This window comes from Nestor notabilis, unplaced genomic scaffold (assembly GCF_000696875.1).
Source record: "Nestor notabilis isolate BGI_N333 unplaced genomic scaffold, ASM69687v1 scaffold18717, whole genome shotgun sequence".
NCBI classification, from domain to species: domain Eukaryota; kingdom Metazoa; phylum Chordata; class Aves; order Psittaciformes; family Psittacidae; genus Nestor; species Nestor notabilis.
This window is the reverse complement of record NW_009935326.1, coordinates 1,459-17,604: the sequence shown is the minus strand read 5'-3', so window position 1 is coordinate 17,604 and position 16,146 is coordinate 1,459. Positions and strand designations below refer to the sequence as shown.

General features: G+C 48.8%; 1 protein-coding gene across 1 annotated transcript; it reads left to right on the top strand.

The window, feature by feature from the left end:
* Nucleotides 1-208: 208 nt before the first annotated feature.
* On the top strand, nucleotides 209-10,772 carry B4GALT5 (UDP-Gal:betaGlcNAc beta 1,4- galactosyltransferase, polypeptide 5; the record flags this gene model as incomplete). Its single annotated transcript, XM_010017794.1, has 8 exons — nucleotides 209-343; nucleotides 4,500-4,613; nucleotides 5,395-5,519; nucleotides 6,203-6,319; nucleotides 7,132-7,319; nucleotides 7,546-7,668; nucleotides 8,062-8,163; nucleotides 10,435-10,772. Coding segments are annotated over 8 exons (1,052 nt in total), but the record flags the coding sequence as incomplete, so codon positions are not given.
* Nucleotides 10,773-16,146: the final 5,374 nt, after the last annotated feature.

Here is a 16,146-nt window from a genome sequence, read left to right as displayed (position 1 = left end):
TCTAAATATGCTTTTACACCTCTGCTTCCCCGCTCCGTGCCCTTCCCAGCTCCACCAGACAACCAAGGCACGTGTGACCTAGGGATCCTTCTGGCAGGAGCGAGCTGAAACCAAGCAGGAGGCAGGGAACGGTTGCAAAAGACTCCTATTGCTCTATCCTATGAAACCTTATGGTCACGGAAATACTCCTTTTTCTTTCCCCTTGCAGTGAACACCTACCTCTTCATGATGCAAGCCCGAGGCATCATGATTCGTGAGAACATGCGAACAATAGGAGCTCAGGTGTACGAGCAGGTGGTCCGCAGTGCCTATGCCAAGAGGAACAGCAGCGTGAACGACTCAGGTATTTCTTGAGTGATTGTCATTTTGATCAAAGGTTCCATTTCCTTTGGAAATCAAGCTGACCTGAACCACTCTTGCTCGAAGAGATTAATTTATGCTGGTAAATGCAGGGTGGGAATCTTGACTGGCTTCCTTTTTTTTATATGTATAAATAGATACTATATAGAACATAAATGCCTATTATATATATAATTAATGTGTATATATGCTACGTATAAAGACTATATTGATAGAATATAATTTATTTATGTTAATCATATAACTTTATATATATATAAAATTTAAATGCTTCTAACTTGTACAAGGAGTGAAAATCTTGAAAGGTCTCAAAGGCTGGGATGTTGAGCTGAAATTGCTTTCCAGCAGTTCGATTTGTTAGCTTCAACTAGTCTGAGGGTAAATACTTTCAAATTCAGTTTTGTATTTAAAAAAGTCACTTCCCAGGCACACACATGTGCAGAGCCATGGCTCTGTGCACATGGAGGAACCTATGCTCATATGCTCATAAGCTTCACTCTTCCCATGCAGGGATGAACTGAGATGACTTGGCTGGAGATCTGCCACGAATAATACATTGAACTTCGGGCAGAATGCAGGGAGTGGAGTCGCAGGCTCCCACTCCCAGGCTGTTCATCATCCGTAATAGAAAGCTCATAACAGGGTTACAAGTTTTGGTGTAAATATGGTACAATGAAGCATAAATGCACATGGCTGCATAAGCCAGGGTGAGGCATTGTCTTTGGGCTGGTGTGACACCAAGCATGCACCTCCTGTGCTGGCATGTCACTGGTGCATCATGCTGGTGCAGTTGGCATCAGGGAGCTCAGCTCCTCCACTGCCAGGGTTCATCATCAGGGCCTGATAAAGTTTTACAAAGCAAGATTATTTCCTTATTAATAACAAAGCACAAGCTGTGTCCTTGCTGCCCGGCCCACTGAGGAGCGGCGATGGAGCCGCCAGTTCAGCTGTACTCTGACCAGGGATGGGCACGGGAGGGGAATTACCAACTTGCACAAGAGATTGACACCCAGGGTCACCTCCTCTCCTTGCTGAAGCCAGCCAGGGCTGCCACTCTGGGCTATTTTTAAGGCTGGAAACATCAAGTAAAGCAGATGCAGGGTGAGGAAGTGGCTGATCTCCTGAAGGGAGGAGGGTTAGACGCTCCACTGCTACTGCCTGTGGTGCTGAGAGTCAGGAGCCATACTGCTGTGGTCCTGGCCCTCAGGGCTCTGTGACCTCCAGAAACCTGCCTGCAGCAGACAGGGAAATGGTTACCATGTTTGTGTCAGCGATAGCAGTACTGCTGCTATTGGAGCTTCATCTCCACCCCAGCTCAGGCATGGGCTGATACCCCTCCTGCGCCAAAAACTCCAGCTGCAAGGACATTTTTGACATATACCAAGTGCTATGCACCATCCTTGTATGACCTTCCCCTGGCAGGCAGGTCAAAGCAGGCACATGATGGGTGGTGGTGACATCTGGAAGGCACATGGTACTGTGGCTGCAAGGATTATATTAACACCATGATCAGTATCTTCCCTCTTTGACTCGGTTTTCGGGCACCTTGGTGGGAACTTGGTGGCACTGCCTAGTATGTGCATCCTTCCCCAGTGTGATGGCCAGGAGAGCAAACCTGCCTGGTATGGCTGCAGGGGGGGACCCAGCCAAAGGCATTGACTGTCCCAGCAGCTGCCCCTGTCCTACCCTGCAGGCAGCAGTGGGTGTCCATCCCTATATCCCACTCTTCCAAGGAGAGGCATGCAGAGGAAGGGCAGGGATGCTGCTGCTCGGAGTGATCTGGCACAGGCCACGCACCAGTTTGCTCAGAAGACACTGTGGCCCCTCTCTGGTTGTCCCTGTTCCAGCCACACGGGAGAACTGGGAGGCTGGAGGCTGTTGATGCTTTCTGAGATGCAGTCTTTCCCATACATCATGTGTGCTGGTCTTCGTGCAGTGCTGGCTTGTGCGTGTGTCCTCCTGGGGCTTCAGTTTCTGGCAGATTCCTTAAAAATGCAGTATCCCACTGTGAGTGGCAAGGTGACCGAGCACAGGGTGCTTGTCCTCATCCATCTGCATTTATTCTTTGCCCTTAGCTTTTTTCGTCTTGTGTTAAAACGAGGAAGTAATTTATAACTTTTTCAGCATTTGCTAATAAGTGCAGTAATAGGTTTCCTGTTCAGTGAGCCAAGAGGGATCCCTTCTGTGCTTTTGCAAGCAAAAAAGGCAGCCCTTGGTGCAAAAAAGGGGAGCTGAGCTTCACCGTACAGTATCCGCTCGACTGAGTATTGAGAGCATGCTCTAGTGATAGGAATTTAATGGGAATCTGGTTATTAAAATATAGAGCAGTATCAAGCATCCAAAACAGTATCTATCATACTTGAAAAGCCCTTAGGTTCTGTTTACAAGTCCATCTTGAGTCTGAGATAGTTTGTGTGCCACTTATTAGAATGAATAAATGGTATTAATGATGTGATTACTAGCACAATAAAGCAAACTGAAATATCAGGCCAGCAATGGCTTGTCCCAGTTGAGTTAAATGGAAGATTCTTGACCTTGCAGGTAAAGGCAACCCTCCCTGCTTTGTTTTAAAGGATGAAATTGTCACTGGATTATATTTTCTTGATATATCATTAATGTGGCTATTAAATGCAGCAGCCTTTCTGCTATGGAGAATATACTGTGCTTATGCAATCACTTAAATGTCTCTATCCTTACATATGACTTGGATTCTTAGCTCTTAATCTTAGCCGATTCATTCACCTCCTTGCACTGTAATTTTGGGTTTATTTGGTTGCTCTGGGGATAAAATATGTGAAACCTTTTTGCTATCAATATGTTCTTGAAACTAAGTGTGAGACGAATTTGAAAGGTTATAGCTGCTGAGTAAAAGAAAAAAAAATTTGGATTTCACACTGGGTTCAGTAAAATAACTTCATCTGGCTACCTACTGTAAATCACAGAATCAGAGAATGGTTAGGGTTGGAAAGGACCTTAAGATCATCTAGTTCCAACCTGGGTGTTTACTGATGGGTCACTTGCAGTCCTTCTGTCCAAGGCCTTGCAGAGCTGCCCGGACAGCTCTCAGGGTGTGATGAGTGGGACACTAGACCTTCTTTTGTCTCTGGGTGCCTGAACACCAGCCAGTTTGTTCTATGCCCAGGGCTGCTCTTGCTTTGAATTAGCATGGTGAATATCAGCCCCATGGCATGCTTCTGCAGCTAGCTGCTGCAGGAGTGCCTGTGCATGGTAGGGTAGTTGGAAAGGACAGGACCTTGTTCTGGTAGCTGCCTGTGATGAGGCTCGGTGGCTCAGCTGTAAACGACTGCTTTCCAGGACCTCTGTGGGGTGTAAGGTTGGTGCTGGTGCTGTGGACTTAAAGGCCAATCCTTTGCTAAGCATCTGATGCTTGGAGAAAGTGGAGAGGCAGCATCTTTCTGTAGCAGCTGATGCAGGGAACTTATCCTAGTGCCTAAAATGAAGTCATGCTTGACTAAGATGCCTTATGCAAAGCTGGCAACTTAACCACGAAATTCTGCTTTCAACAGATATATAAAAACCTCCTTAAAACATCTACAGGTGTAAGAGGCTGGGAGGGTTTTGTCCAGGAGGAAAAAGGGTGCAGGAGAACAGGGGTACTGGAGAAATACGGAAATATGCTGTGCTGGGCTCCTCTGCTCTTGCACAATGCAAACTGGAGGAGAGGCTGTGTGTAACATGATAGTTTTCATTGATCCTTTGAGGCGGATGCAAGGCAGGATTTCCCTGTGTAGGCTGCTGCACTGACAGTCCTTACTGGCATTGGGACCTGGAAAAGACCCACTGGAAGAGCATGTTCACTTTCACTGTGCCATGGTCCTTCAGAAACAAGGTGCTAACTTCCTTCCAAGTGCCACATGTTCCTTTGCTTTGAGCTGTTTGTGATACCTGAAGGTGATGCTGAAAGTTCTTCCTTAGGCCAGAAAATGTGAAGACTGGGTTCCAAGTCCAGAGAGAGCTCATGCTGCATGGGGACACCCCATGCTGTTGGGAACATCCTCAGCCATGGATGCATTTGCAGGCTGCTCACAGTGGCACAGGGAGGTGGTTGGTAATAACAAAGACTTGCAGCTCAAAGTAAACTTGTTTTAAATAATTTTTTTTTCTTTTCCATCCCCCAGATTATCCTCTTGACCTGAACCACAATGACACCTTTCTGCAAGCCACAACGTTTCTTCCTGAAGACTTTACCTACTTCCCCAACCATACCTGTCCTGAGAGGCTCCCTTCTATGAGTGAGTAGCATCCCAATGGCCCATGTACCTCATGCTGCCCACCATGGCTTTGGAGGGCACATTGTGGCATTCCCCAGCTCACCAGCATTGCACCTTTGCCTGCCAGGCACCTGGGCTTGAATAGGAGTGCTGTTCAGAGCCCGGTCCTATCCTGGGAACTCATTGTTTACCCACTCATACTAATCCCTGCTATGTTGGAGGCAGGTCTCCCTGCCAAAGCAGGACCCCATTGATTGGCAAACACTGTGAGCTGGTGCAGAGGCTCAGATAGACCTTTTCCAGGGGCAGTGGTGGTGGGGTGGCACCTTGGCAGTACTGCTGGTCCCAGTCCTGAGTTGTGCAGGGGCTGGTGCAGGAGATGGGCTGGATCCACCCCGAAGGGAGTTGCAGCTGGGAGAAATGCTTGTACCAGAGCAGTACCCCGTTGGAAAAGTGGGCTTCCTGCAGAGGTGCGTGGGTTTGTGTCTGCTGGAAACCTGTATGGAGGTATAAAGGGGTGCCCTGGCTGGTGTAGGTCTCTGATGGAGAGCTGTGTCCGACAGCAGCCACAAAGGTTGAACAGAGCCCATCTGCTGAGGAGATGGAGGTGTTGCAAGTCATGCCACCAGCATTTCCTAATAATTTTTGTTGGTGCTTGGGGAAAAGAAGAGGCTGCCTGCATTCAGTGCTGGGGCTAGAGGGCAGGGGTGCAGCAAAGACCTATCTGGAGCAGGCACAAACTGCATCAGGACCACAGTGGTTCCTGACTCCCCTCCTCAGCTTCTCCCTGCTCTCTCTGCAGAGGGCCCTATCGATGTAAATATGAGCGAGATCACGATGGAGGATATCCACCAGTTCTTCTCAAAAGACCCTTCCATCAAGCTGGGAGGCCACTGGAAGCCGAGCGACTGCCTGCCTCGGTGGAAGGTAACGGGGAGCTGGGCAGCCCCATGTCCCTGCTGAGTACAGGGGACGGAGAGTCCTGGGTGGGTGATGGAAAGACATTAACAGGAACATCTCTGATGTGCTGCAGCTTTAGAGTAATGAATATAAGGATTGCTGAAGTGTGGAGCTGCAGTGCCTAGGGAGGAAATGCTGAATTCGAGGGCTGCTTTAGTGGTGCATGAGTCAGCTTTGAGCTTTTGCATGAACTGTGAAGGAGCCAAGCAGTGAGCTCTCCTCCCTGCTGCCAGCCCTCCCACTGCCCCTGCTGCCCTATCTAGGGTAGGATTTGACCCAGAGAGGCAAGGTGGCAGTGTGGGAGACTCCTGTTCCCAGAGGACGGTGGCTTAGGGCAGGGTGGTAGCAGGTCCTGTCCCCACTCCTGCTGTCCCCAGTGCTGGGCAGAGGCAATGGAGGGGGGAGCTGTGGGTCTCCCTTCCACTCAAGGTTACATTGAATTTCCCCAAAGCAGCAGTTTCACAAAAAGTGAATAGGAAATCCATGTTGTGGGGGTTGGGAGGGTTTCATGCTGCTCAGCCCTGCATGGGAGAGCTGAGACACCGTGGTTAGCACTGCTCCTGTAACACCCCATCAGCCAGTTCCAGGGGTTGGTCGGCAGCAGGAGCCACTGGTGTGGTGCAGTAAGAGCCATGTCCTCTCCCTGTCAGGTGGCGATCCTGATCCCATTCCGCAATCGATACGAGCATCTTCCTGTCCTCTTCAGGCACCTTATTCCCATGCTGCAGCGGCAACGTTTACAGTTCGCCTTTTACGTCGTGGAACAAGTGAGTGAGCCCTGGGGGACGGGGGCAGCAGCCGCTGGGGCACAGATATGCTGCACTAAAGATGTGCCAAGGGGGTTACCTGCCAGATCACATCATGTGGCCATGGGCAGGTTCAGGGTTCATGTTGCCATGTGTAAGTTGTCCCATTCTGCCTAAAAGTGGCACAGCTGAGAGGTATGCCCAAAGATGACTGGTTTTACCTAAAAAATGGATTAGAAATTTGGTATTTTTTTGTTTGTTTGTTTGTTTTTGTTAATCCTGTATTGGAGCAGGTATTTTTAAAAAAAACCATTTTTTTTTTAAATCCATGTATTTGCAGTTTAAATAATTTGGTGTTATTTTTGTATATCTCTACTAGTTCTAGAGTGCATCCCATAGGCACAGAAATGGCTTGACCAGAGTTACACAGTTCTTGTCTGGCCAGTGTCTAGATGACTTTCATGAATATAAAACACGAGACAGTCATTTGATGCATATGTGAACCTGTCACTTATGCTGTCTGGCTTCATCCACCCAGTAAATGTTCCTTCATATCTAGCTCTTCTTAAAAAGATTGATCAAAATTGGCTTGTTCTGGTTTTTAAGTATCTGAGTAATGAGACTTTAGCGTCTTTATTTTTGCTCCTGCATAGTAAATTGAATACTTAAGTCCTGGTTGATCTCACTAGTCTGTCTCTTCCAATACATCTTCTTTTGTGGCACCAGTGTGGGAGCTGGTTGCCCTCTGCAGCTTTCTAGACAAGGCTGAGAATGCACATGCAGAGCATGAACTGCACGGGACTCCCCTTGAGAAGGAACTTTCTCCCTCCTAGGCTGGAAACCAACCCTTTAACCGTGCCATGCTCTTCAACGTTGGCTTTCGGGAAGCAATGAAGGACTTGGACTGGGACTGTCTCATCTTTCATGATGTGGACCACATACCAGAAAATGATCGTAACTATTATGGGTGTGGACAGATGCCGAGGCACTTTGCAGCCAAGCTGGATAAGTACATGTATCTGTAAGCACTGTTCTTTCTCCCCACTACCATAATAGCTAGGGAGCCAGTGTTAGTCTGTTGTTTTTAAAGGTGGAAGATGAATCTCTATTTGCTTCTCAGGCTTAGTGTGAAGTGGATGTGAGAGGGGAATAGAAGAAAGCATCCTCACAGCTCAGGCTTCCCCCATTGCAGGCAGGAGAGCTGCAGCACTGGCGGGCTCTGCCCTAACCCCTTCTCTCCCACTTAGGCTCCCTTACAACGAGTTCTTTGGTGGGGTGAGTGGCCTGACTGTTGAGCAGTTTCAGAAGATCAACGGTTTCCCTAATGCCTTCTGGGGCTGGGGTGGTGAAGACGATGACCTCTGGAACAGGTACGGGTTTGGGTGTCCCTGAACTTTGCTTCTGAGGGTGTTTCTGTGAGCCAGCCTGGCTGCAGTGTCTCAGAGAGTGTCTCTAGGCAGTACGTGTGAAGCAAACAGAGAAGTGCTGATTGGGAAGTTATTGGCTCTGTGTGCAATATTCCACAGTGCTGAGCTCAGGCTGATCTCAGTTGAGCTGAAGCTTTGAGGTGCCAACTGACTTGCCCGGAGCCCAGGCTGGAATGGGGAGGTTTGCATAAGCATAAGCTTATCTGCTGAGTGGAAAGGCAAAGCTGCTGTTGGAGCCCCACGTGCATGAGCTGTGCAGCCCTGGCAAGTGCTGGTGACACAGCAAGTGCAATCACTGATTCCTGGTTTTTGTTTATTCCTCCCTTTCTAACGCAGAGTGCGGTACGCAGGCTACTCGGTGACTCGACCAGAAGGAGACACAGGGAAATACAAATCAATTCCCCACCATCATCGGGGAGAAGTGCAGTTCCTAGGAAGGCAAGTACATTTCTGTATTTTTAAGCCCTTTGCAAAGAGTCTGTACCATGTACAAGGCAGCTGTTTGAGGGCAGTAACAATCTTAACTCATGAGGGAAACTGAACTGCAGGGAGATGGAGGCAGAGAGCTGCTTGGATTCCTCCATTCCTCCATTTCATACCCCATATCCCTGTGATGAGAGGTCCTTGCTCCATCCCTGGAAGTGTTCAAGGCTGCGTTGGCTGGGGCTTTGAGCAAACTGATCTAGCGGAAGGTGTCCCTGTCTGTGGCAGAAGTTGGAACTGGCTGAGCTTTAAGGTCCCTTCCAACCCAAACCATTCTATAATGATAGTGTATGCAAACAGGGAGATTGCAGCAGCTCCAGCACACTTCCACTGCAGTGCTGAGATGTAGCAACTCATACCTCTCCATTCTTCTGTTCCTGCCTCTTGGCCCCAAACCAGTGTGTGTACAGAGCTCCTGTATTGCTCTTCTGTGAGACTTTGGACATCCATCAGGAGCAGTAACTGTCCCCTGTACCTAAGGAGCACAAGTAGTTTATGAACATGTACTCTTTTTTTCCTCAAAAAGCTGCATTCTTGCTGGGGCTTTCCAGGAGGATTCTGACCTCTTTGTTCAGGAAGTTGTTTTGGAGAGTGCAAAGGTTGGTTGAATGACTGGGAACCTTGATAGCATTTGAGTGTTCTGAAAACTCTGCAGCAGAGAAATACCTTTTTCACAATCAGCTGTAGGAATTGACATTCATAGGTGATGAGCTACTGGACAGTGCAAGCTCTGTTCTGCAGAGGGGCTCCTGGCTGCTGCTGGCAGCAGAGGCAGCAAGGAGGGTTTATGTTGCAGATACCATTTGAGCTATCTGCTGGTCCCTTCTTACAGAAGACTCATTTTGGGGGGAGTTTCCATTTGAGGTTATGTCATCTTTAGCCCTACTTTTCATTTCTGTCAGACAGAATGCAGCCAGAATGAGAGGTGCTTCTCTCATTTCACTCTTGAAACAGAGAAGTTGGTTTTGGCTTAAAAAGCTGTATTTGGTAAAAGCCTTGAGGCGTGGAAGGCTGGCAGTGCAGTGGGATTGAGTATTTGTTCCTAACGCTTCCCTGGTCTCCTCCTGGCCTTGGGCAGGAGCTCTAATTCACTGTCAGCAGGACCTGTGGGTCAGTGCTGTGGGAGGAGGGGATCTGCAGTGAAGATGGGCAAGGCAGTGGTTCTCCCCGGTGAGGCTGATAGCTGTGTCACTGAGTCCTTCTGCCTCCACTGCTGTGTCTGGAGCCTAACACCCAGCCTAGGCAAGGTTTAGCAATAGATAATCCTCTGCATTGTGCCTCCTGAGATGTCTGCTTCCCTCTGTTCTGCTCTGCTTTTAGCCACAGGCAAGTGCTAACTGCTGCCATTTGAAAGTTCTGCAGCTTCTCCCACCCAAGCAGGGAGACCTAACACTTGTCCATGGCGGATGAAAGTGTTCAAGACACCGAGTGTCCTGCTTATGTCCTGATGCTGTGACCTCTTTGAAACTAGCTTTGACGCTTCCCTCTTTGCTGTCACCCAGCATCTTCCTTTTCCTCCTGGCACATCCCTTCCCTGCTGCTTTTTCTGTCCCCAGGTCTCAGCCCAGCTCCCACTTGTCCTGGTGCTGCCAGGCCCCCAGCACTGTGGTGCAGAAAGTCAGTGTCCTGCTGAGACATTTCTGCTGATTTTAGTTTGGTTTCCCCCTACCCTTAGCCCTTACATCTCATCATGCTGTCCCTAAATTTGGTTGAGGCTGTTCTTGTGTACCAGCTGCAGTTTCCTTCCCTAAATCATCATTGTTCTAGTTTTACTTCCTTGTCCCCCATCCCTTGACTAAAACCATTTAGTTTTGCTCTTGTTTGAGATGCAGTTGCTTAAAAATGGAAAGGCCCGCACCACCCATCAGCTGCTTTTCTGGTGAGGGTTGAGCAGGACCCGCTGAGCTCAGCCCCCTCCTAGGAATGGGACCCACAGGCTTTGGGCTGGAGTTACAAGTTGTTTTGACAGCTGAGAGTGCTGGTGGCACAAAGAGCATTTTGCTGTTCATCAAGTGATGGACTGTAATTTTCTAAACTTTGGGATATTTAATATAGATATTCAATATAGAGAATGTGACATTTATCTTTATTAAGGGCTCAGAAATTCGTTGTTTTGTAGCTGCTGCTGGGGCTGACTGTTAAAGGGTGTTTTAGTAGCATTGGAAGGACTTTGCAGGGCTGTAGGATATGTGTAAGTGACTCTGGGCTCTGGTTCTTGTTGCATAGGTATGCCTTGCTGAGGAAGTCGAAAGAAAGACAAGCCCTGGACGGCCTCAATAACTTGAACTACTTTCCAAACGTCACGTATGACGCCTTGTATAAGAACATCACTGTTAACCTGACACCGGAGCTGGCTCTGGTGACCGAATATTAAGAGGAGAAAATAACTTTGCTCTGCGCTTCACCACGAAAGCACCACGCTAGACTTTCTTTTCCAAGGGTTATCGAGGACAAGCAACACTTTGTCTAATGAAGGATCACAGTATTTTGGAGAATAAGGCTGAAAGTGCACGCACAAATTGCCCTAGCTGTACCAATCCAGCCCGATACTCATGCAGCGAGCTCAGCAGTCTCTTTCTTTCTTCCGCCACTTGCTTTCTGGGTTTCAGGACAACAGTTTGACCTGCTGCTCTTGTCTCCTCCACATTCCTCCTCCAGCATCTCTGGCACTGGGACTCACCTCGGATGTGCTTTCTCCTCTGGGAAGCAGCTCAGCTGAGGGACTCCGGCTTCTCCATAGTGAACGTCGGGAGCGATTCAGTCAGCAACTGCCCTGGTGGGAGATCAAGTGACTTCTGATATCATTCTTCTATGTCTGTGTGGTTTTTTAAATGACCTGCTTGAAGTATATACAACAGAATCGCTTCTTAAAGAAGTGTAAGTGTAAATATGCTGTGTAAATTGCCCCTTTTAATTTTTCTCCTATGGCTCAAAACCAAGCTAGAGGTTTACATATGGTCACTCATTTTAGTCCTGAATTCTGCAAACACTTGTGTGTGCATCACTGTACTTGTGCAAGGTGTTTGTTCCCTTTTAAGCCAGTGAGACTGCTTGCATGATTTAAGCTGTGCATATGCAGAAATGTCTGTGGGACAGGGCCCTAAACTTTCCAGTGTAGCAGATGAGAAACACAGCCATGTCATTGCTCATTCCAGAAACCACGGGGGTGACTTTTTCCAGGTAGAGTGAGGAAATGGGAATATTTATGATAAACCTTCCCTTTCTGTCACTTTTGCAACTTGATGTGCAGGTGAATCCAAAAGCCATATGGAATAAAATCTCTTGCCTGTTGCTCTCTACCCCATGGATGGCAAGTGTGACCTTGGCAGACAACTCAAGAGCTCACATCCATGCTGCCACAGGAAGCGCAGCCCCTGTGTGGGCCGCTCCTGCCCATGTGCCATCCTTGGGATGGGGCACTGAGCCCTCCCTGGCCCAGCAAGTGCCCTACTATTGCTCCTATAACGTGCTGGTACAGTTTGGGAAGTTGGTTTAGTCTATATTTATTGTGTCAGTCCAGCAGCACACTGAGGTGCTGTTGGAGCCAGGCAGTACACTTGGTTATCACCATTGGCACAGCAGTGCTTGCACAGGCACAGTCTATGGGGCAGGTTGCCACAGGTTAGTGGGAGCGAGAGAAATGAAGGACACATGCATCAAGGTAGTGAGAACATGAGGACTGGGAACCAGAGAGCTTGGTCTGACAGCCCATGCAAACTGGAGTGCCCCCTGCCTTCTCCCATCTGCCATCCCCTCCTGTCCTGTGCTGCTGCGAGTAGCTGGTCTTCGGGCTCTCCTCCCCACTGACACTCAATCCAGTCCTTATACAGACCAACACAGTCACTTTTACTGGACCTCTCTGACTTAAAAGTAAATACATTGCTTTTTAATTTATATTTATACATAACAACGGTGGGTACTTAACCTCCAAAGTACTTTAACTTTCTTTTAATTGTGTTGTTTGCCTTTGGTTTCCTTCTCATGGTTTACATTGTTTTCTCAGTTCCATGGACGTATGATCCCCATACGCATCTGTTGTGGGTGTGACTGCCCAGGGCATTCCTAACCTGTATCCAGAAAACATTAGTTTAGAAAACACGAGTTCTTGTGTCGATCTTATCGGCCGGTATGAGAGGACAGCAAGCCTGCCCTTGAAAAGCGCTGATAAGTTTGTAACTTAGGTTTTAAAGTCTCTGAATTTACATGTGCTTTAAACTCAGTTCCCGAGGGGATTCAACCTGGTTATTTATAGGCAGAGGTGAGGATTTGCTTTTTATGGCGCATATAGCAATAAAGACTTTTGCTTCTGAATCTCGATCTCTAATTCACGTGGACCCTTTTCAGATGCTGAACCCGCATTGCCCTGCCTCTGTCTTCTTTCATCTTGAGACCTTGCTAGAAATCTGTCTTTGTTTAATGGTGCTTCAAACAAGGAATGTATTTCAACTAGTCCTAGTTCACTACCCCAGGAATCATGCATGTGTGTGTGAGTAGGTGTTTAAGCTACCTTAGTCGGGATCCTCACCCCTCGATGTGTACCTGACACCCATCGCACCTTGTGTTGAACAAAAAGCTGTTACCTCTGCTCAGAAATGCACTCTGTGGTTGGCACGAAAGGGTCCATCCCCCCAGCATCATCCCTCTTCATAGTTCCTTTGTTCTAATCACGTTGAATTTTTTTTCCTTCCCCTTTTATAAAATGTGGAATATCTGAAAATGTGCACTGTTAATCTTATCAGCTATGTCAAATACTGTATAGTAAATGTAACTGTTAAAAACATACTGTCGAGCGCATGTGCTGTTATGGTGTAAAAATTCTGGTATTAAGGAGAACCTGTACATACTCTGGCAGCTGAAATTCAACAAGGCCACTCATTTACCCCTTCCATGTCACCACATCGCTCAGCCCCGCTGGAGGGCAGGTCCTGTTCAATGCTGATTTCTTTCTTTCTTTATTCTCTTCAATGAGCCATGTGGGTTTCATTTGCAAAACTATTTATTGACAGTTAATAATTGTCTGTAAAGCTCTGCTTCTCTGAAGGAGGTACCATCAGAGCAACAGCCACGCGCTTCAGGTCACTCACCATCAGAAGTGGCTTTAACTCTAAAGTAGCTTTCCATTGTCATGGCTTTCGAGCTTACCGTTCTGTTTTTAAGAGGTGCCAGGGGGACGTTTTTGCACTGAAGACTAGTGTTTTAAAACACACACACACACTTCTCAGCAAAGCAATCCTTTGTGTCATTACATTTATTTACCCATGTGTTTGTACATTTTTGTATTTGTTAATTTATGAATGATTTTTTCAGTAAAAAATACATACTCAAGAACAAAGATTGCAGTGGTTGCTGTTCTTACAGGAGGTCGGGGTGTGCTTTTTTCTCTAGGAGGTAAGTGCTTATTAGAGTTTGAGAGGAGAAAGGTGAGCCCCAGATGCTAAAAGCTGGTTAACAATTTCTCATTAGGGCTGGCCAGACGTAAATTGAGTGCGGGATAGGGATGCTCCCAAAGATCTTATTACTCTGTATATGCCAAAGCTTCTTATCTAAGCCTCTGCTTCAGTACAGTGCTGATGGAGGGGCTGGCTGCTTTGAGGGAGGTGTGTTTAGGAAGATACTTGGCTGAAGGTGGTGCAGGGCTCGAAGATGTCGGTGGGGAGGGTTGGTAATGAGGTTTTTGATCAACAAACCCAGGCACACAGACAAGCTTCCTTGTAGCAGCTTTAAAATATCTTTCTCCTGCTCGGCAGATACAGGCATGCTAGAATAAATAGCTGGCAGGCCTGGGTTGTGCCAGGCCTTGCCTTTATTTAGCTCTCTGTCTGCTGGGAAGCTTCCTCCCACCCGTGGCACTTGGCTGGAGCCTGAAGGGTGGCAGGATCCTTCCAGACACTGCCGCCACCCTGGGGACAATGGCCTTGCTTCCCCCTGTGCTTGCAGCAGCAACGATGGGAGCCCATCTCGTTCCTGCCTGTGCACTTTTGGGAGTCCCTGACCCCAGTTTGAGGGGATCCCCATGGCTGTGTTCCTCCATGTGGGGCCTTCATTGCCTGCATCACCCCTGCAGCAGCTGGGCAGGGGCTGGAGGAGATGGATGCACACATGGAAGTTTGGAGTTGCCCCTATACAGGAAGATTGGGAAAGGTTAGGGAAGCTTCCAGCTCTCATCCCAGGTGTGTCTGCAAAAGTTAAGAGCTTGGGAGCAAGCCCCCTTTGCATGGGGGCCCTGTGGGGGACCAGCATGGCAGTGTAGCTCCAGCACAGCCACGGCTGCAAATCAGCCATGGTAGAGCCAAAGCTTTCCTCTCAAGCACCCCACGGCTACAGGGTAGAGCTCCCTGCTCAGGCTGGAAAAGAGCTCAGCCTTTGCACTGCAAAATCCTCAAGTTTTTATGCAGGGTGCGCTAAAAAGAGCCACCAAAGCAGGGTGTTTTCTCCCACTTCTTTCTCCCCTTCATCTCCAAGTGGCACAATAAACCTGCATGGAATGGCCTGGCCTGGAGCTGGACCACATGCGCCCTGGGCCACCTGTGGCTGCGAGCATCCTAGCCCACCCAGAGCAGCCCTGTGTCCTGCCTGGGGGACGCCCTGCCCTGGAGCTGCTGTAAAAACTGGGCAGGAGTTTCTGTCCTGTTCATGTATGTTTTTATAGCACTCATCCCATGTGAGCACAGGCACCAACACGAGCTGGAGAGAGGCAGAGGCTAATGAAGCTTTGCATTTACCCCATCCCGTTCAGAGCACCTGCTCTAGAAATGAGGCTTTTTGTGACCATCGGATAAATACCACAGAAACCATGCTGACTTTTTACCCCCAAAGATTCACGCAGTATAAACGTCTTCTGCCAGAGGTGGCTCTTCATAGGCACCAGAGCAGGGGTGGCTGTGCCCATGTAACTAAAGATGGGGCTATGAAAATGATTTTCTTCCCCTTCAAGGTTGCTAATTTCCTCCTTGGAGCAGGTGGGTTGGAGGCAGTGCCATGAGTCACCGCACTCGAGCTTCCTGCGGAGGTACCGTGCCTCTTGTGCTGGCCTCTCTCCCCACACAGAGGGAAGGATGCTGCTCCCACTGGGCATGGCCCCCTGAGCCTGGGGATTTGCTGCTCCAGATGCACTTCCCATGGGAAGGGCAAGGTGTTCCCTGGTACTTATTCTTCCCACAGGTGAGCAGTGTGACAATATTGACTGTTATTTAAGAAGGGCTCTTGGTAGTCGAGGTGAGGGGAGGGCAGGAGGAGCAAGGTCATGGTGGGATAACTGTGGCTTTCAGGCAGCTGCCCTTAGTAAGCCCCGCTGGGGAGGGCTTCCCAAAGAACCCCTTCCCTCTGAAAGACTGTCCCAGGTACACAGCCAAGGGCTGCCCCACTCCTCTCCCATGATCTGTAGCAATAACCCAGCCCCGTGGCAGTTAAGTGCTCACTGCTGCCTGCCCTTGGCATCTTGTGTCCCACCACCCTGGGTGTCCCCTTCACCAACCAGCCACCCTGCCCCTGCCCACCCAGTGCCATGCTGTGCCCCCTCAGAGATGTCCCTCTGTAGATTTCAGGCATCCCCTGGGCTATGCCAGCCCCTTCTTGTGCTCCCTGGAAGGGAGGAGAGCCCCCAGGCCCGCTCCTGTGTGGCAGCTTGGCTGCTGGAGGGCATCAGGCCAGGGCTGGTTAGTGTTGATCTGGGTTTGCAGGCTTTGTGCCACAGGGACTAGTCCATGCTATGGCTCCCAGGCTCTCCATCAGTGGTGACAGCACTGCGTGCCTGCGAATTGCTTTTGGATAAGAGAACAACAAAAAGAGGAAAAACTATAACTCATCTGGTATCACCTGGGTGAAGCAAGAGCAAACACTACCCTGTGAGCCACGGGGGCTCAGGCTGGTCCTTTACCCTCATTGACACAGCAGATGCCATCCCCTCCGGCACTGGCAGGGATGCAGGGTGGGTGGTTG